This window comes from Amblyraja radiata, chromosome 1, assembly GCF_010909765.2.
Source record: "Amblyraja radiata isolate CabotCenter1 chromosome 1, sAmbRad1.1.pri, whole genome shotgun sequence".
NCBI classification, from domain to species: Eukaryota; Metazoa; Chordata; class Chondrichthyes; order Rajiformes; family Rajidae; genus Amblyraja; species Amblyraja radiata.
In genome coordinates this window covers 33,557,043-33,578,357 of record NC_045956.1, presented here as the reverse complement: position 1 = coordinate 33,578,357, position 21,315 = coordinate 33,557,043, and the positions used below count along the sequence as shown (strand labels likewise).

Below are 21,315 nucleotides of genomic sequence, written 5' to 3'. Positions count from 1 at the left end.
CTGCCTGACCCGCAGAGTTACTCCAGCATATTCAGTCTTTTTTTGAAAAAAAACCCCATCTGCAGTTCAATTTTTTCCAAATCTTTGTTGAACCAGTTTCCTTTTGACTTTAGAGAAACGTCGTAGAAACAGGTCCTTCGGCCCACCGAGTCTGCGCCGACCCGCGATCACCCCTTACATGAGCACTATCCTACACACTAGGAACAAATTACAATTTAGAAAAGCCAATTAACTTATAAACCTGCACGTCTTTGGAGTGTGGGAGGAAGCCGGACCACCCGGAGAAAACCCACACAGTCACAGGGAGAATGTACAAACTCCACACATACAGGACCCGTAGTGAGGATTGAACCTGGGTCTCTTTCACACAGCAACTCTACCGCTGCGCCACCGTGCCGCCCACAGTCCTGGTGCGGGTTGGCCTGGCTTTGGGAGTTGCCGTGGGTTCTGGTGGAAGGCAGGTTAGGATTGCTCGTACATCGTACTCGGCTTGTACTCGCTAGAATTTAGAAGCTTGAGGGGGGATCTTATAGAAACTTACAAAATTCTTAAGGGGTTGGACAGGCTAGATGCAGGAAGATTGTTCCCGATGTTGGGGAAGTCCAGAACAAGGGGTCACAGTTAAAGGATAAGGGGGAAATCTTTTAGGACCGAGATGAGGAAAACATTTTTCACACAGAGAGTGGTGAATCTCTGGAATTCTCTGCCACAGAAGGTAGTTGAGGCCAGTTCATTGGCTATATTTAAGAGGGAGTTAGATGTGGCCCTTGTGGCTAAAGGGATCAGGGGGTATGGAGAGAAGGCAGGTACAGGATACTGAGTTGGATGATCAGCCATGATCATATTGAATGGCGGTGCAGGCTCGAAGGGCCGAATTACTTACTCCTGCACCTATTTTCCATGTTTCTATGTCTATGTTTCTATCCGTGCATTGAAGAGCTGACAGGAGCTGCCCCGGGGCTGGTCGGATCTCTCTTGGGGCCGCCGAGACCAGACCTGCTCAGGACCTCCTTAGAGCTGAGAATGTGGGCTGAGCTCCAGCACTCCCTGATGTACCTGTCTGTGACTCACTTCCTCAAGCGGGTTTAAATACTGCTTGAGGAATACTGCTCTGACAGCCTGTCCCAACACAACAGAGGCAAACAGCAGCCAGCAGCAGCTCGAGAGGTGCAGAGACAATCAGAGAATGGAATCGGTGGCAAGTGTCTACATATTCAGCGGTAAGCCCTTTCCCTGAAGCTTTCAACTCCGCTGTGTCACTCCTTGTGGAATGTACCTCTGATTACCTGCTCCAGGGAGGGAATGCGCAGCTTTGGACTAGTTAGAGTACTCAATTACTCTGAATTTAGAGTGAAGATAGACACAAAATGTTGGAGTAACTCAGCATCTCTGGAGTAAGGCAGCATCTCTGGAGGAAAGGAATGGGTGATGTTTCGGGTCGAGACCCTTCTTCAGACTGAGGGTCGGGGAGAGTGAAACTAGAGGTATGAAAAGGTACAGAGACCAAATCAGAGCCGGCACCAATGGTCAAGGAGCCCACAATGGTCCATTGTTGGCTGTGAAAGAGGTGATAACAAAGGGATTCGAACAGTGAAACTAGCAGGACAACTAGGGTGGGGGAGGGACAGGGAGAGAGAGGGAATGCAAAGGTTACATGAAATTAGAGAAATCAATTATCATACAATTGGGCTGTAAGCTGCCCAAGTGAAATATGAGATGCTGTTCCTCCAATTTGCGTTTGGCCTCACTCTGACAATGGAGGAGACCCAGGACAGAAAGGTCAGTGTGGGAATGGGAGGGGGAGTTCAAATTTAGAGTATTGTGTTCAGTTTAGGACACCATGTTATAGGAAAGATGTTGTCAAGCTGGAAAGAGTGCACAGATGATTTACTAGAATGTTGCCAGGACTCTAGGGCCTGAGCTATAGGGAGAGGTTGAGTAGGCTGGGACTCTATTCCATGGAGTGCAGGAGGATGAGAGGTGATCTTATTGAGGTGTATAAAATCATGAGAGGAATAGATTGGGTAGATGCACAGAGTCTTTTACCCAGAGTGGGGGAATCGAGAACCAAAAGACATAGGTTTAAGGTGAGGGGGGTAATAATAATAATAATAATATCTTTTATTGTCATTGCACGTCAGTGCAATGAGATTTAGTATGCAGCTCCAACCGATGAAAAAGAAAAGTAAAATAAATAAATAAGCTGTGTGTCGTGACCATCCGAGGGAGACAGTCCAGGGGGGGTGGGGGGCACTCAGCAGGGCAGGTTCAGAGCCGCTATAGCTCTTGGAATTAAGCTGTTTCTGAGTCTGGAGGTTCGGGCGTAGAAGGCCTTGTAACGTCTGCCGGAGGGAAGTAGTTCGAACAGTCCGTTACAGGGGTGTGATGAGTCTTTATGGATGCTGACGGCCTTCCTGAGGCACCGTGTGTGGTAGATGCCCTCCAAGGCTGGTAGCTCTGTCCCAATGATCCTCTGCGCTCTGTGGACGACGCGCTGAAGAGCTCTCCTCTCCGCCTCCGTGCAGCTGAGATACCACACCGAGATGCTCTCTGTGGTGCAGTGGTAGAACGTCAGCAGCTGTTGGGGCAGACCAGTCTTTTTTAATGTCCTCAGGAAGAACAGTCGTTGCTGTGCCTTCTTGACCAGCGCAGCGGTGTTGGTGGACCATGTGAGGTCCTCTGAAATGTGAGTGCCCAGAAACTTAAAGCTGGACACTCTCTCCACACTTTCCCCATAAATGGAGATTGGGGTAAGGTTTCATAGGAACATTTTTTACACAAATGGTGGTGGGTGTATGGAACGAGCTGTCAGAGCAGGTAGTTGAGGCAGGTAGTATAACAACATTTAAAAAACATTTGTACGTGTAGATGGTTAGGACCGGTTTAGAGGGATACGGGCCAAATGTGGGCAGGTGGGACGAGTGTAGCTGGGACATGTTGGTCAGTGTGGGCAAGTTGGGCCTTCGGGCCTGTTGTCACGTTGTGTCTCAGGACCCTTCTTTAGACTCAACATGGATAGGTGACGTGTCGGGTCAGGACACTTCTTCACACTAAGAAGGCCAGTGTGTCGACTGCCTCTTTCATCATTCCGTCTACCTGGAAACTCACTTACAGGGAAGTTACAACAAAATCAGAAAATGCCGGCTCTGATTTGTTCCGTAGCTTGTCATACCTCTAGTTTCCCTCTCCCCTCACCCTCAGCCTGAAGAAGGTTCTCGACCTGAAACGTCACCCATTTCTTTCCTCCAGAGATGCTGTTCGACCCGCTGAGTTTTTGTGTCTACCAACGGTTTCTCTTTCCACAGATGCTGCCTGACCTGCTGACTGTCATATTCTGTTTTTATTTTAGTTTTCCAGCATCTTCTTTTTAAATTTTCAGTCAGTCGTACTGGACTTTTCGCTACCCTGCCAGGGCTAAAGAAATGGGAGTTTTCAGTAGTAAACCGCTCCGCCTAAAAATTCTAAAGCTGGGATTAAAGAGACTCTCCACGATCGAGAACATTAGAGTCATCGTGTCACACAGTGTGGAAACAGGCCCTTCGGCCCAACTTGCCCACATCAACCAACATGCCCCAACTACACTAGTCAAACCTGCCCGTGTTTGGCCCATATCCCTCTAAACCTACCATATCCTTGTATCCGTCTGAACGTTTCTTAAACGCTGTGATAGTACCTGCCTCAACTACCTCCTCCAGCAGCTCATTCCATATACCCAACACCCTTTTGTGTAAAAAAAGTTACCCCTCAGGTTGGGCGGCATGGTGGCGCAGTGGTAGAGTTGCTGCCTTACAGCGAATGTAGCGCCGGAAACCCAGGTTCAATCTCGACTACGGGTTCAGTCTGTACGGAGTTTGTACATTCTCCCCGTGACCTGCGTGGATTTTCTCAGAGATCTTCGGTTTCCTCCCACACTCCAAAGACGTACAGATATGTAGCTTGGTAAATGTAAAAATTGTTGCTAGTCGGTGTAGGATAGTGTTAATGTGCGGGGATCGCTGGTCGGCGTGGACCCGGTGGGCCGAAGGGCCTGTTTCTATGCTATATCTCTAAACTAAACAACTAAACTATGAAATCTTTCTCCCCTCACCTATGTCCTCTGGTTAATGATTCCTCTACTCTGGACATTTTCCCGTTCTATCCCTCATGATTTTGCGTAACTCCTGTACTCCAAGGAATAGAGTCCTAGAGTCCTACAGTGTGAGGTATTGGACAAGCATGTGGATATGCAGGGAATAGAGGGATATGGATCATGTGCAGGCAGATAAGAGTAGGTCTTGGCATCACGTTTAGCACTGATATTGTGGGCCGAAGGGTTTCTACTGCTTGGCGCTCTGTTTCAAATCATTTATTTCTTTTACCTTTATCAATTTCTTGGTCCTCCTCTGTTGACTTCTAAATTTCTCCCACCCTTTGTGCCTGTAGTCATAGAGTGATACAGCGTGGAAACAGGCCCTTCGGCCCAACTTGCCCACACTGGCCAATATACCCCATCTACACCAGTCCCACCCGCCCACGTTTGGCCCAGATCCATCTAAATGTATCCTATCCATGTACCTGTTTAAATGTTTGTTATACAGTATATAGTCCCTGCCTCAACGACCTCCTCCAGCAGCTCGTTTCATGCACCCACCACCCTCTCCCCCTCCCATCTCACCTTAAAGCGAAGTCTTCTGGTTCTCGATTCCCCAGCTATGGGCAAAAGACTGTGTGCATTTATCCGATCTATTCCGCTCATGATTTTGTACACCTCTATAAGATCACCCCTCATCCTCCTGCGCTCCAAGGAATAGAGTCCAAGCCTACTCAACCTCTCCCTGTGGCTGAGTCCCTGTAGTCCTGGCAACATCCTCGTAAATCTTCCCTGCTCTCTTTCCCGCTTGACAACATCCTTCTTATAAGAGGGTGACCAAAACTGAACACAATACTCTAAATGTGAAAGATGTGTAAGAAAGAACTGCAGATGCTGGTTTACACTGAAGATAGACACAGAGTGCTGGAGTAACTCAGCGGCTCAGGCAGCATCTCTGGAGAACATGGACACAACATGCTGGAGTAACTCAGCGGGTCAGGCAGCATCTCTGGAGAACATGGACACAGAGTGCTGGAGTAACTCAGCGGGTCAGGCAGCGTCTCAGGAGAACATTGACACAGAGTGCTGTAGTAACTCAGCGGGTCAGGCAGCGTCTCAGGAGAACATTGACACAGAGTGCTGTAGTAACTCAGCGGGTCAGGCAGCGTCTCAGCAGCAGAGAGAAGGAATAGGGTGACGTTTGTCTGATGAAGTGTCTCGACACGAAATGTCACGTATTCCAGAGGCTGCCTGACCTGCCTGAGTTACTTCAGCATTTTGTGTCTGTCTTCCGATCTTCTAAAGGGGAGGTATAGCGAGACCTGGGTGTCATTGAACGTTGGCATGCAGGTACAGCAGGCAGTGAAGAAAGCTAATGGAATGTTGGCCTTCATTACAAGAGGGTTTCAGTATAGGAGTAGAGAGGTTCTTCTGCAGTTGTATAGGGCGATTGTAAGGAACCACATTGAATTGAATTCTGAATTGACTTGAATTGAATTCTTTATCTGGAGTATTGCGCACAGTTTTGGTCTCCTAATTTGAGGAAGGACATCCTTGTGATTGAGGCCATGCAGCGTAGGTTCACGAGATTGATCCCTGGGATGGCGGGACTGTCATATGAGGAAAGATTGAAAGGACTGGGCTTGTATACACGAGTTTAGAATGATGAGGGGGGATCTTATAGAAACATATAAAATTATAAAAGGACTGGACAAGCTAGATGCAAGAAAAATGTTCCCAATGTTGGGTGAGTCCAGAACCAGGGGCCACAATCTTAGAATAAAGGGGAGGCCATTTAAGACTGAGGTGCGAAAAATCGTTTTCACCCAGAGAGTTGTGAATTTGTGGAATTCCCTGCCACAGAGGGCAGTGGAGGCCAAATCACTGGATGGATTTAAGAGAGTTAGATAGAGCTCTAGGGGCTAGTGGAGTCAAGGGATATGGGGAGAAGGCAGGCACGAGTTATTGATTGGGGCTGATCAGCCATGATCACAATGAATGACGGTGCTGGCTCGAAGGACCGAATGGCTTCCTCAAGCACCTATTTTCTTTGTTTCATGCTAAATTTACCAATGTGTTATACAACTGGAACAAAACCTCCCAACTTCCATTCGCTATATGTGTAGGAGGGAATTGCAGATGCTGGTTTACACCGAAGATAGACACAAAATACTGGAGTAACTCAGTGGGACAGGCTGCATTTCTGGAGAGAAGGAATGGGTGGCGTTTTGTTTTATACCGAAGATGGACACAAAATGTTTTCTTCTATAGTTCATTGACTGATGAAGGCCAATGTGCAGAATATTGAAATGCTTTGAGCAGTACAGTGAAGCTTTGTGTTACCAGGTAAAGTCATGGTGCCTGGCAGTGTTATCTCAGCGCCGGTACCTTCTGCCACTAACCACGGCCTTCTCTTTCCTCCACAGTTCTTGCTCTGGCTGCGGCTGTGAGTGACCCCACTCTGACCCCTGGCCCGGTGACCCGACCGACAGTCATCGCCCCGCACAACCAGTCCAGGGTCCAGGAGACGCACCACGGTAAGAACTAGAAGACCACACCGACATTCAACACAGCGACGCAGCGGGTAGAACCGCTGCCTTACAGCGCCAGAGACCCGGGTTCAATCCTGACATTAGACTTTATACTTTAGAGATACAATGAGGGAAACATGCCCTTAGGCCCACTGAGTCCACACCGACCAGCAATCACCCCGTACACTAATACTATCCTACACACTAGGGACACTTTACAATTTACAGAAGCCAAATAACCTATAAACTTCTATGTCTTTGGAATGTGGGAGACTCGGTGGGCTGAAGGGCCTGTTCCCGTGCTGTATTTCTAAAGTCCAAAGTCTAAACTAAACGTTCCGTCAGTGGCCGAGGTCCGGTGAGGGGGGGCTGGAGGAGGCAGCCCTCAGTGGGGGCTAAACTCAGGCCTCAGTACAGGGGGATCTCTGGCACCCAGCACCAATGACCTTCAATGGGCTGAGTTGATGCCCAGGTTTATTATTGTCACATGTACGGGGCTACTTTGAAAAGCTTTTTTTTACATGCTAACATGGAACCATAGAAGGGTACAGCACAGAAACACACCCTTGAGATGGTGAAGAAGCCGTTCGGCACTCTTGCCTTCATTGGGAAGGGTATTGAGCACAAAGGCTGGGACATCATGATGCAGCTGTACAAGTCACTGGTGAGACTACACTTGGAGACCACACTGTGTGCAGATCTTGTGTTTGGGTTCATAATATTGTCACGTGGACCGAGGTACAGTGAGCAGCTTGGTTTTGCATGCTGTCCAATCGGGACAGATATACCATACGTAAATACAATCAAGTCAAACTTAATCTGCCATTGACTTCACGCTGCCTCGGCAAGGCCGGCAGCATAATCAATCAAGGACCAGTCTCACCCCGGTCACTCCCTCTTCTCCCCTTATGTCAGTGTGCAGGGTAGGGCAGGTTTACCAGAATGCTGCCTGGATTAGAGGATATTACCTACAGGGAGAGGTTGGAAAAACCTGGATTGTTTTCCCTGGAATATCCGAGGTTGAGGGCGCTAGGGTGGTGCAGCGGTAGAGTTGCTGCCGCACAGCGCCAGAGACCTGGCTTCCATCCTGACTACGGGTGCTGTCCGTACAGAGTTTGTATGTTCTCCCAGTGACCGCGTGGGTTTTCTCCGGGTGCTCCGGTTTCCTCCCACATCCCAATGACGTGCAGGCTTGTTGGTTAATTGGCTTCTGTAAATTATCCCTAGCGGGTAGGGAGTGGATGTGAAAGTGGGTTGGCATAGAACTAGTGTGCACAGGCAATCGCTGGTTGGTGTAGACTCGGGCAAAGGGGCCTGTTTCCACGCTGTAACTCTAAACTAAACTAAGTTCATGACGAGCACAGATAAAGCGAATGCTAAAAGTCGTTTTTCCAGGTTAGAGGATTCCAAAATTAGAGAGAATAGACTTCAGGTGAGAGGGGAGAGATACATGGGAACTCAGGGGCAACTTGTTCACTCAGAGGGTAGTCTGTATCGGGAATCAGCTCCTATCTGAAGAAGGGTCTCGACCCGAAACGTCACCCATTCCTTCTCTCCAGGGATGCTGCCTGTCCCGTTTAGTAACTCCAGCATTGTTTGTCTATCTTTGGTGTAAACTAGCATCTGCAGTTCCTTCCTACACTTCCTATAGGAAGCTATAGAAGCATATAAAATTATAGAATTTGGACAGGGTAGTGGGTATCAGGAACGTTACTGGAGGAGATAGTTGAGGCAGTGGCTATTACAACATTTAAAAGTCACTTGGACAGGTACATGGATAGGAAAGGTTTAGAGGGCTTTAGGCCAAATGCGGGCGTGGGACTAACTTAGATCTTCATTCGCATGTATGAGTTGAGCTGAAAGGCCCATTTCTCTGCTGTATGGCCCTACGATTTGGAAGGGTTTAGAGGGATTGGGTCAAATGCAGGCAAATGGGACTAGCCCAATATGTCGACATGGTCGGCAAGGGCAAGGTGGGCCGAAGGGTCTGTTTCTGTCCTGTACGGCTCTGTAACTATGAGTCTAACATCCACAGTTCCGGGAGTCTACAGGGGTTGCACAGTAACGCAGTGGTAGTTGCTGCCTCACAGTGCCAGAGTCCCAGGTTCCATCCTGACTACGGGTGCTGTCTGTACAAAGTCTACACCTTCTCCCTGTGACCACGTGGGTTTTCTCTGGGTGCTCCGGTGTGCTCCCACACTCCGAAAACATGCATGTTTGTAGGTTAATTTGCTTCAGTAAATTGTAAACTGTCCCTAGTGTGTAAGTTAGTGCTGGTGTACGGGGTGATCACTGGTTGGCGTGGACTTGACAGGCTAAAGGGCCTGTTTCCACGCTGTTCTGACCTTCTGGTGGAGGGAAGGTGATTGATCAAGCAATGGTGAGGTGGGGCCTGGGGATAATTGTCCACAAACCTCAAACATTTCCCTTTGCCTGAGAGGCAACTCCAGCATTTGGACTCTGTTGCTGCTGAGACCTGTGGGCCTGGGTTCAGTGAGGCTCCCTGATGTACCCTGGCCCAAAGGCCTCCTTCATTCCAACAGCTGCCGCTGCCTCCTGCGGTGTGGAGCCCACCTCAGGAGTCAAGAGTGTTTTATTGTCATATGTCCCAGACAGAGAAATAAAAGTCTTACTTGCTGCAGCACAACAGAATATGTAAACATGGTACACTGTAAACAATATAATGAACAAGAGAGAATACACACATACTCACAAATACACACATACTCACAAATACACATACCAGTATATATATATAGATTTCATATATATATATATACACGCACACATACATACACACACACGACAAACAATAATAGTGCAATAATAATAATAGTCTAGTTCAGAGCTTATTTGAGGTTGTCGTGGCAATAGCCTGATGACAATAGGGAAGAAGCTGTTCCTGAACCTGGATGTTACAGTTTTCGGGCTCCTGTACCTTCCTCTCGATAGCAGAGGTGACCTGAGTGTGTGGCCAGGGTGGTGTGGGTCTCTGATGCTGGCTGCCTTTTTGAGGCAGTAACTTTGGTAAATCCCTGCGATGGTGGGGAGGTGAGAGCCGGTGATGGACCGGGCTCCGTGTTTGGTGGGGAGTCCAGCGGAGTGGCCGTGGTGGAACTGCCTGCAGCGAGCCACATCCTCCTTGTGCCACCAAGCGCGAGGGTTTACTTTGAGGTGACAAGAAAGAATTGCCTCGACTGATCCATCCAACGTCACTTTGGCAAGTGGGGTGCAGACAGAGACAGAGACAGAACATCTCGTAGACCAAGGAGCTGACCAATGGAGAGATACAATAAAGGGCAGCTCTTCCAGCCTGTTCATTGTTGACCATCTACACAGACATCTTCACCGTTGCAGCTGTTCTGTGCATCTGACACACAGTGAGATGTTTGCCTTGGGTCTGAGCCCAGTCGTGGTTGGAATGTGTGATGGGTTAGAGAGCCGCCTCATACGTGTGGCAGGTTGCTGCTGTAACACGTCTCATGAATCCCCTAGCAGTGTATCCCCAGGAATCCCCTAGCAGTGTATTTGCAGCCGCAGCTGTCAGTATCAGCTGGCCAGTGGTGAGGTTGCTTCAGTGCATCACCTCCCTGAAACCACAGGAACACCAGAGTAAAAGGGACCAGCACTTGTAGCAAAATATGCAGACTTTAGAGATACAGTGTGGAAACAGGACCATCGGCCCACCGAGTCCGCGCCGACCAGTGATCACCCCGTACACTAGCGCTATCATAAGATCATAAGTGATAGGAGCAGAATTAAGCCATTTGGCCCATCCAGTCTACTCCGCCATTCAATCATGGCTGATCTATCTCTAACTCCTTACCCCATTCTTCTGCCTTCTTCCCATATCCTCTGACACCCGTACTAATCAAAAATCTATCTATCTCTACCTTAAACATATCCACTGACTTCGCCTCCACAGCCGTCTAAGGAAAATAATTCTACAGATACACCTCCCTCTGACTAAAGAAATTTCACCTCATCTCCTTCCAAACAGAACGTCCTTTAATTCTGAGGCTATGGCCTCTAGTCCTAGACTCTCCCACTAGTGGAAACATCCTCTCCACATCCACTCTACACAAGCCTTTCACTATTACCCACCTTTGCCTGTGTGTGAATGTGTGTGAACGGGTGTGAGTGATTGGTGGTGGTCGGAGGGGCCGTAGGCGCAGATTGGCAGCCACGCTTCCGTCAGTCTGCCCCAGGGCAGCTGTGGCTACAGAAGTAGCTTACCACCACCGAGTGTGACTGAGGAGTGAATGAATAATGCGATGTAAAGCGCCTTGAGTATTAGAAAGGCGCTACATAAATCCCATCCATTATTATTATTATTATTATTCTATACTATTCTATAAACGAGGGACAATTTACAATTTACAGAAGCCAATTAACCTACAAACCTGCACGTCTTTGGAGTGTGGGAGGAAACCAGAGCACCCGGAGGAAACCCACTTGTTCACAGGGAAAACATGCAAACTCCGTACAGACATGGTCAGGAGCCAACTTGGGAGATGTGAACTAGGTGGGCTGAAGGGCCTGTTTCTGTGTCATCCAGCTCCATAATGCAGTTGTACAGGGCCCGAGTGAGACCACATCTGGAGTATTGTGTGCAGTTTTGGTCTCCAAATTTGAGGAAGGACATTCTTGCTATTGAGGGAGTGCAGCGTAGGTTCACTAGGTTAATTCCCGGACTGTCATATGTTGAAAGAATGGAGCGACTGGGCTTGTTTACACTGGAATTTAGAAGGATGAAACATATAAGATTATTAAGGGATTGGACACGCTGGAGGCAGTTCCTGATGTTGGGAGGAGTCCAGAACCAGGGGCCACAGTTTACGAATAAGGGGCCATTTAGAACGGAGATGAGGAAAATAAATTTCACACAGAGAGTTGTGAATCTGTGGAGTTCTCTGCCTCTAAGGCAGTGGAGGCCGATTCTTTGGATGCTTTCAAGAAAGAGTTAGATAGAGCTCTTGAAGGGCCTTTCCCACATATGCGACTTTTCAGCAAACTGTTTGCGAACTTCACACTCGCCTGAAAAACAGCGAGCTGGATCGACCGTCAGCGCTCAACACACACAAATACATGGCAAAGGCAGGGTCCAGGGAAAACGGGGGAGCGCTGTCTGAAATTCACATGGTGCAAAGTCAAGGTGATACCTGTGATGATCAGGAAGGTTAAAGACGGCTGGCACAGTGTACGGTAAGTCCTTTAAAAGAGCGGGGGGGGGGGGGGGTTGAAGGGGGGTGAAGAGGGGAGATGGGCGGAGAAGGAGCGGGGACACTTTTAAGAAGCCAGACAACCTTTAATAAGCCAAGTGATACACAGCTGTGAAGTTTAGCGGGCATTTAACATTACCGGTCGGTTTTCCTTGGTTCTGAAAACTCGTGCATATGTTTTTTTCCCCAATGAGCCAATTAAAATGCCCGGTCAGCAAAGGAGATTACCTACGGCTACCTCGACTACCTACACCGACATGGCGACCCAACTACCATTGCACTATGAGTTCAAAAGTATCGATTTTCTCCCTGCCGACCAATTTTTACTCGCAGAAAATTTTTCAGCTTGTTGACCAAACTGAGGCCGCGAGTAGTAATCACCATGTGGGAACTCCTCTCCACCTTGAAGGAGACTTACCAGAGACCACGTGTCGACCATGCTGCGAGCTTGTGGCGAGCACAGACTCTCCTAAACTCGCCAATAAGGTCGCCATAGTGGGACAGGGCCTTGAAGATAGCGGAGTCAAGGGATATGGGGAGAAGGCAGGAACGGGGTTCTGATTGTGGATGATCAGCCATGATCTCAGTGAATGGCGGTGCTGGCTCAAAGGGGCGAATGGCCTCCTCCTGCACCTATTGTCTATTGTCTATTGACTCTTTATCCTGTATCTGTACACTGTGGACGGCTTGATTGTAATCATGTATTGTCTTTCCGCTGACTGGATAGCATGCAACAAAAAGTTTTTCACTGTACCTCGGTACACGTGACAATAAACTAAACTCAAACTCTATCTCAGATCTGGAGAAACATCAGATCTTTCTCTTAAAGTGGTGTTTGTGTCAAGGTTGTGTCTGCAGAATTATCCCTGTTGCCCGAAGCTGAAGTTTCTCTGTTTGGCAGGAAGTTCCGGTCGCCTCATGGCGCTGAGGTCGAAAGCGTCCTGTCTTCAAAGTGACCAAGATTATTGTATGAACGGCATTTGTCAATATCACGAAGACTCCGAACTGGTCATCAAATATCGTATCTGCATGTAAGTTATGTGGCCTCTGTTATGCTCGGGAGAGGGAGCGAGGGAGGGAATGGGAGAGTGAGAGATAGATAGATAGATAGATAGATAGATAGATAGATAGATAGATAGATAGATAGATAGATAGATAGGTAGGTAGGTAGGTAGGTAGGTAGGTAGGTAGGTAGGTAGGTAGGTAGATAGATAGATAGATAGATAGATAGATAGATAGATAGATAGATAGATAGATAGATAGATAGATAGATAGATAGATAGATAGATAGATAGATAGATAGATAGATAGATAGATAGCGACAGAGAGAGAGTTGATAATTCTTTGGTGCTCACAGTTAGTTTAGTTTAGTTCAGTTTATTCTCACATGTACTAAGGCACAGTGAAAAGCTATCAGTGAGCGCTATCATAGAGCGATACAGTGTGGAAACATGCCCTTCGGCCCAACTTGTCCACGCCGACCAACAAGTCCCATCTACACCAGTCCCACCTGCCTGCATTTGGCCCACATCCTTATAAACCTTTCCTATCCATGTACCTGTACAAATATATTTTAACTGTTGTTATAATCCCTGCCTCAACTACCTCCTTTAGTAATGTTCCACACACCCACCACCCTCTGTGTGAAAAACTTTCCCCTCAGGTTCCTATTAAATCTTTCCCCCCTCACCTTAAACCTATGTCCTTTGGTTCTTGATTCCCCCACGCTGGGTCAAAGACTATGTGCATTCAGGTACACATGACAGTAATAAATCTAAACCCAAAGTATTAGTATCTGGAGAGCATTTGGAACCAGACTAAATAACATCCTCGAGGAACACAGCAGTTCAGGCAGCATCTCTGGAGAGGTGATATTTCGGGTCGAGACCCTTCTTCAGACTGATTATTCAGTCTGATCATCAGTCTGAGAAAGGGTCCTGACCTGAAACATCACCTATTCATGTTCATGTTCTCCAGAGATGGTGCTTGACCTGCTGAGTTACTCCAGCATTGTGTCCTTTTGTTTAAACCAGCATCTGCAGTTCTTTGTTTCTACACAATCGGTCCATCTCATTAATCCCAGCGTGGCTATGTTTTATGTTTTGGTTGATAACATCAGCGTAAAAGACGCTCGGGAATACCTTGCATGGCATTAAAGTTGCCACATAAATGAAGTCGTTGTTTTTAAAAACAACCATTCCTCCAGAACTTATATAATCGTCAAAGGCTAGAATCCATGTTGTGTTCTGAAGAGGATTTTATTGAGACACAAGTAACTGCAGATGCTGGAAACCTGGAACTTCCTCGGAATAAAAGGATGTACCTTTAGAAAGGAGAAGAGGAGGAATTTCTTTAGCTAGAGGGTGGTGAATCTGTGGAATTCATTGCCACAGACGGCTGTGGAGCCGTCAATGGGTATTTTAAAAGCGGAGATGGCGGATTCTTGATTAGTACGGCTGTCAAAGGTTATGGGGAGAAGGCAGGAGAATGGGGTTGAGAGGGAGAGATAGATCAGCCATGATTGAATGGCAGAGTAGACGATGGGCCGAACGGCCTAATCCAGCTCCTATGACTTATAAACATGAACAAAACCAAAGTGCTGGAGGAACTCATCAGGTCACGCAGCAGGAAAACCTTTCCTCCATTGATGCTGCCTGACCCGCTGAGTTCCTCAAGGATTTTACTGAGTGCCATTCCAAACTTTCTTCAGATACTAATACGTATTATCATCACATGTACCGAGGTACAGTTTTGCACACTATTCAATCAGATCAGATAATACAATACATAATCAAAAATTTCCATCCGGCAGAAGGTACAGAAGCTTGAAAGCGCGCACCACCAGACTCAGGAACAGCTACTTCCCCTCTGTTATCCGGCTTCTGAACGGCCCTTCCATAAGCTGTCCGATTCACCTCTACCCCATTGCGGACATTGGACTTTGTCTCTGGAACTGATGCGCTACAATGCTGAGAACTATATTCTGCACTCTGTATCTTCCCCTTTGCTCTACCTATTGTACTGGAGTTTGTCGTGATTGTATTTATGTATAGTGTTATCATGTCTGATTGGACAGCATGCAAAACAAAGCTTTTCACTGTACCTGTACAATAATATACCTGAACTATTAGAGCCTTTATTCTGAAGAAGTCTCGATCTGAAATGTCACCTATCCATGTTGGCCAGAGATGTTGCCCAATCCAGTGGTGCTAAGATGTTGTGTGGTTTCACCAAAGACTTGTACAGCTGCATTATGATGTCCCAGTTTTTAGAAACATAGAAAATAGGTGCAGGAGTAGGCCATTCGGCCCTTCGAGCCAGCATCACAATTCAATATGATCATGGCTGATCATCCAAAATCAGTACCACGTTCCTGCTTTCTCCCCATATCCTTTGATTCCGTTCGCCCTAAGAGTTAAATCTAACTCTCTCTTGAATGCTTTCGTAGTCAATTCCCTTCTCAATGAAGATAAGCATCAAACGGCTTCTTCACCATCTCATGGGTCTGTTTCTGTGCTGCACTGTTCTATGTTCTACGCTAGCATGCAAAACAAAGTTTTTCACTGGACCTCGGTACACGTGTCAATATTGAGCCTAAACGTGCAGCTGAAGCCTTACCTGCAAAATAATCTGAACAGGTGTATTTAGAGGGAGCAAGCTTTGTAGAGATTGCGTGGGGTAATGTTTGACGGGTTTTTCTCTGCAGCTGTCATCCGGGATACTCGGGGTCACGGTGTCAATATGCACCATTGTCAACACGCACACTGGAGAAGTCGGAACGCTACCTGTACATTGCGGTGGGGATTGGGATCGGACTGTCGCTCAGTGGGCTCGCCGTCTTGCTGTTTTACTGCTTGCGGTGGAGGTAAGATCAGCAATGGACTAACACTCAGGATAGAGATACAACTTCAGCTTGAGCTTGGAACAGCCTCATTGGGTGGTGCTGTCAGCGATGGCAGCCTCGCCAACACTGTCTTTTCGTCTTTTTTGTTATTTTCAGTGTGTTTTAAAAAGTTAGTGTTAATGTTCTCAGGTTTGTTTTATGTGTGGGGGAGGGGGTCGGGAGAAACTTGTTTTCAATCTCTTTCCTTGCCGGAGATGCGATTGTTTTCCGGATCGTATCTCCGGTCGCTCTGCGGCCTAACATCTTGGAGCTGGTGGCCTTGCTCGGGACTGACTTTGAGCCCCACCGCGGGGACGTGGACTTACCAACGAAGCCTGTGATCCCTTGTCTGGGATCGACGTGCCAACTGCGGCCTGTGGATTTCACCATCAAGGAGATGATGTCTCTTCCTGACATCAGTCTCGGGTAGAGACTGATGTCAGGAAGCTCCAAAGTCACATAAGGTTTCGACCAGCCCCGAGCCGGGGTCGATCACCACGATGTAGGAGATTGATCGCCCTGACGCAGAGTGCCTGACCACCGGCTACGGGAGCCAAGATCGTCCCGTCGACGGAAGGCTCGAGGCCCCCGACCGCGGGAGAACAAAGAAGGGAAGAGATTGAACTTTATTTTTTCGCCTTCCATCACAGTGAGGAATGGGGAGGAGTCACTGTGGTAGATGTTTATGTTAAAATGTATTTTGTATGTCTTGTTGCTTTTTATTGGTATGCCTGACCACTGAGTTACTCCAGCACTCTGTGTCCATGTTCACCAGAGATGCTGACTGACCCGCTGAGTTACTCCAGCACTCTGTGTCCATGTTCACCAGAGATGCTGACTGACCCACTGAGTTACTCCAGCACTCTGTGTCCATGTTCACCAGAGATGCTGACTGACCCGCTGAGTTACTCCAGCACTCTGTGTTCATGTTCTCCACAGATGCTGCCTGACCCACCGAGTTACTCCAAACACTCTGTGTCCATCTAGAGTACGATTTGACTGGATAGCACACAAACAAAAGTTTTCACTGTATGTCAGTAGATGTTACAGTAATAAACCAATGCCATATAATAGTTGTGATGTTATGTACATAAGTAAGGTTGTTATGTCACAGTTGTACATGACATTGTTGAGGTCGGATTTGGAGTATTGGAGTTCAGTTTTGGGCACCATGATATAGGAAAGATGTTGTTGAGCTGGAAAGGTTATAGAGAAAATTTACGAGGATATTGCCAGGATACGAGGGCCTGAGCTATAAGGAGAGGTTGAGCAGAAGGATCGGTGATCTTATAGAGGTGTATAACATCATGAGGGGAATAGATAAGGTGCAGGCATAGTTTTTTACCCAGAGTAGGAGAATTAAGGACCAGATGTCATAGATTAAGCTGAGAGGGAAATGGTTTAATAGAAACCTGAGGAGCAACCTTTTTCACACAAAGGGTGGTGGGTATATGGAATGAGCTGCCAGAGGAGGTAGTTCAAGCAAGTATTATCATCGCACTTAAAAGACACTTGGACAGGTACATGGTTAGGAAATGTTTGGAAGGATATGGGCCAAATGTGGGAAGGTGGGACTAGTATAGATGGGGCTTCTTGGTCAGCTTTGGGCTGAAGGGCCTGTTTCTGTACTGTATGACTCTGTAGAACAGTACAGCACAGGAACAGGCCCTCAGCCCACAATGTCCATGCCAAACATGATGCCAAGTTAAACTAATCTCCTCTGCCTGCCCGTGATTCACAATCCTGTTCACATCAATGGAGAGGGTCAAAAACATCAAATTCTTGGGTGTGCATATTTCCGAAGATCTTTCCTGGACCCAGCACACCGATGCAATTATAAAGAAGGCACATCAGTGACTCTACTTCCTGAGAAGATTATGGAGATTCGGCATGTCAAAGAGGATTCTCCAAAACTTCTACAGGTGCACAGTAGAGAGCATACTGACTCGTTGCATCGTGGCCTGGTTCGGCAACTTGAACGTCCAGGAGCGGAATAGATTACAAAAGGTTGTAACCACTGCCCAGTCCATCACCGACTTTGACCTCCCCACCATCGAAGGGATTTACCAGAGTCGATGCCTCAAAAAGCCAAAATCATCAAAGACCCAGGGTTTCGGCCCGAAACGTCGCCTATTTCCTTCGCTCCATAGATGCTGCTGCACCCGCTGAGTTTCCCCAGCAATTTTGTGTACCTTCGATATTCCAGCATCTGCAGTTCCTTTTTGAACCCAAAGACCCACATCATCCTGGCCACACACTTATTTCACCGCTGCCATCAGGAAGAAGGTACAGGAGCCTGAAAACTGTAACGTCCAGGTTCAGGAACAGCTTCTTCCCTACAGGCATCAGGTTATTAAACACAACAACAAATAAGCTCTGAGCTCTGAACTCTAAAAAGACTATATTATTGTTGCACTATATTTGTTATTGACAGTTTTCTCTTTCATCGTTATGTACGATGTTTACATATTCACATATTCTGTTGTGCTGCAACAAGCAAGAATTTCATTGTCCCGTTCGGGACATACGACAATCAAACACTCTTGATTTGATCCATATCCCGCCATTCCCTGCATCCATGCGGCAACACCAAAAATAGGCAGTGAAATGCGTGATTCATTGTTGGTAGTATGGGGAGATGGGCCAAAACGGCCTCTCTATTCATGCAAGATAGATTTGTGAAATATCCTAACAGCGATTGTGTTTGTCCCTAGGGCCCAGAAACGTAAGATGAGGTACGGTGCGTGTCCGAGGCAGGCAAATGTTTGACGACTCTGGTGGATGACCCTGGTCCTCTGGTCTGATCAGCTGACCCACCGACGGAAACCAGCAGCCCAGAACCATGAGGAATTCTGCAATTGTACATTACGCTAAACAACCCAAGAATGAATCACACTTCAGGCACCTCTCCCGGCCTTTGTTAATCCACTCCGGCAAAGTCTTACAAGCTAACTGGGAAAAGTCCGTTCAATGCTCCATTCCATGCCGACTCAATGTGGACCCAAGTTGATGGACTCAAGTGTTCATGACCTGCATCAACGATATGGATGACAGGACCAAGTATCATCTGTACAAGTCTTGCAGTGCTCGGTGGCATTGTGAGGAGGCAGGAGTAGGTGAAGAGGCTTCGAGGAGGGATACACAAGCTGAGAGAATGGCCAAGGGCGTGGTGGGTGGAGCATGATGTTGGATATCATCCACTTTGGTGCATATTGAGGGAAGTTTTCATTGAAACTCACTGAATACTGAAAGGCCTGGATAGAGTTGATGTGGAGAGGATGTTTCCACTAGTGGGAGAGTCTAGGACCAGAGGAGGTTTACGAGAATGATCCCGGTGATGATTGGGTTAACATATGATGAGCATTTGACGGCACAGGGTCTGTACTCGCTGGAGTCTTGAAGGATGAGGGGACACATCATTGAAACTTACCGCATAGTGAAAGGCCAGGATAGAGTAGATGTGGAGAGGATGTTTCCGCTGGTGGGAGAGTCTAGGACCAGAGGGTAGAGCCTCAGAATAAAAGGATATACTTTTAGGTCATAAGGTTATAAGTGATAGGAACAGAATTAGGCCATGAAGAGACGAGGAAGAATTTCTTTAGCCAGAGGGTGATGTTTAGGTTAACATATGATGAGCATTTGACAGCACTGGGCTTGTATCCGCTGGAGTCTTGAAGGATGAAGGAGGGACCTCGTTGAAACTTACAGACTAGTGAAAGGCTTGGATGGAGTGGATGTGGAGAGGATGTTTCCGCTAGTGGGAGAGTCTAGGACCAGAGGGCACAGAGTAATAAGCATGTGAAGGGAAGAACAAGCAGGCTGTAGGGTGGGGGAGTGGGTGCGTGGGTGGGAATGACTGGAGTGCTCTTACACGGAGCTAGTATGGACTTGATGGGCCAAGTGGCCTCTTTTGGTGCTGTATACATCCTGAGATTGCAATTGTCTGGATTAGCTTTAAAACTGTGCATTATAAGCTGAAAAACAAGTATGCATTGTCAGTATTTATTTGTTAACACAAAGTAAAAAAATGTTTTCCTAATGCATGAACCAGATTTAAATGAATCGATCAAAGTTAAGGAACAAGGGCCTTGTATTGCTGGATCAACTAACACATTTAAACCCCTGTCACACTGTGCGAGCTGACCCACGAGGTACCCCGAGTTTAAAACAAATTTAACTTGTGGTAATCACGTACAATTAACGTAGCGAGAACGTCGGATTTCATGGACGCAACTTAGTGACTCGTGGCGCTAACGGCAGGTGCCCGTGAAACTTGCTAACTCTTGAAAAAATTCAAACATGTTTAAAGTTTTCCACGAGTAAAATGTACTCTTGAAGTTAAAAATTGAAACATTTAAACACGTTGTAAGAACGTAGTCGCCCGTGCGTTTACCTTAGTGACTCGTGAGTCTACAACTATCATGATTTCATTTGGACTCTTCTATTATTCCAAACATTTGTCACTCTTTGGGTAAAGCAATTATTTTTCGGGGTTTTATGTTCTAAATATATTTTCCATTTGTTTCCACTTACAGCCCCCAGGTTAATAAATTATCTGACAATATTTAAGATTGTTTAAGTAATCTGCCTGTTGTAACTAAACACTGAAATTAGGTCGACCCGCAATGGTAATGTGTGGCATGGTGTGAATTTCCTCAAATAATAAGTCAATGGTAGGATGGAATAGATAAGTGCCTGGTGTAATCCCTGTCAGGGCACAGGTTGGTTTACATCACTCAAACGGAAGACAGTCGTTCACTAACCTATGTCGACATTATTATAAACTCTCTACATGTTTCTCGTCTGTTTTTACTACCATATTAAAATGGTGACAGTGAACATTTGTGTCAAATCCATTTTATGTTGATGTTTGAATTAAATATACAGACTTATATACTACTGAAGTGTATGTAGCAAACATTATTAACTCATTTGCAGTCCCCTTAAGGCACGTTTTCTTTAAAAATTAACTGTGGAGTGATTTTCTTTTGGATTGGGGGTGAGATGAATTGGAAATTAAGCGGTAAACCTGATGGATCTTTAAACCGTGTATATAAAAGAACCAATTCCATGTGCGTGAGACCGATGGGGGGTTAATTCTTAATTATTATGACCAGCAGAACGGAGGAGCAAACCTCCAAAGACGTACAGGTTTGTGGGTCATTGACTTCTGTAAATTGCCACTAGTGTGTGGGATGCGAAAGTGGGAGAAATTGGGTGCGGGTGATCGATGGTTGGCGTGGACTCGGTGGGCCAAAGGTCCTGTTCCCATGCTGTAAATTCTAAACAATTACATAATGTGGGAGCAAATCCCTGCGGTAGAGAGCGATCAAGTGGAGTGTTTCAGTTAAAGGGAGGCCTCGCAAATAGAGGAAGAATGTAGGGTTAAAAAATACTCTGAGAGGCGAGGGGGTGGCCAATGTCCCTGTGAATCCGATACATTACCAACTTAGTGTCCAACCTGTAGACCGGGATTCTGTCACAATCTCCGTGCGGGTCAAGAATGGGACCCGCTCTGAGAGATTTACATGGTTTGTTTATGGCGGGGGTCTTAGAGTGTTATAGCACGGAAAAAGCCCCCTCGGTCCAACTTGTTCATTCCAAGCTCGG

The 21,315-nt window shown here is 46.9% G+C and overlaps 1 protein-coding gene across 1 annotated transcript; it reads left to right on the top strand.

Moving 5' to 3' along the window:
* The first annotated feature begins 1,110 nt into the window (after nt 1-1,110).
* LOC116972501 (epigen-like) lies at nt 1,111-20,544 on the top strand. The gene is made up of 6 exons (XM_033020283.1): nt 1,111-1,220; nt 6,496-6,606; nt 12,724-12,853; nt 15,529-15,687; nt 18,420-19,050; nt 19,326-20,544. The coding sequence occupies exons 1-5, from the start codon at nt 1,187-1,189 to the stop codon at nt 18,472-18,474; spliced, it is 489 nt and encodes a 162-aa protein (XP_032876174.1). The 5' UTR covers nt 1,111-1,186; the 3' UTR covers nt 18,475-19,050; nt 19,326-20,544.
* The last annotated feature ends 771 nt before the right edge of the window (nt 20,545-21,315 follow it).

Excerpts from the sequence above, each read along its gene's own strand:
- LOC116972501 (XM_033020283.1), top strand. The coding sequence starts at position 1,187 with ATGGAATCGGTGGCAAGTGTCTACATATTCAGCG. Across the intron at positions 1,221-6,495 it reads AAGTGTCTACATATTCAGCG|TTCTTGCTCTGGCTGCGGCT; the intron begins GTAAGCCCTTTC and ends TTTCCTCCACAG. Across the intron at positions 15,688-18,419 it reads TTTTACTGCTTGCGGTGGAG|GGCCCAGAAACGTAAGATGA; the intron begins GTAAGATCAGCA and ends GTTTGTCCCTAG.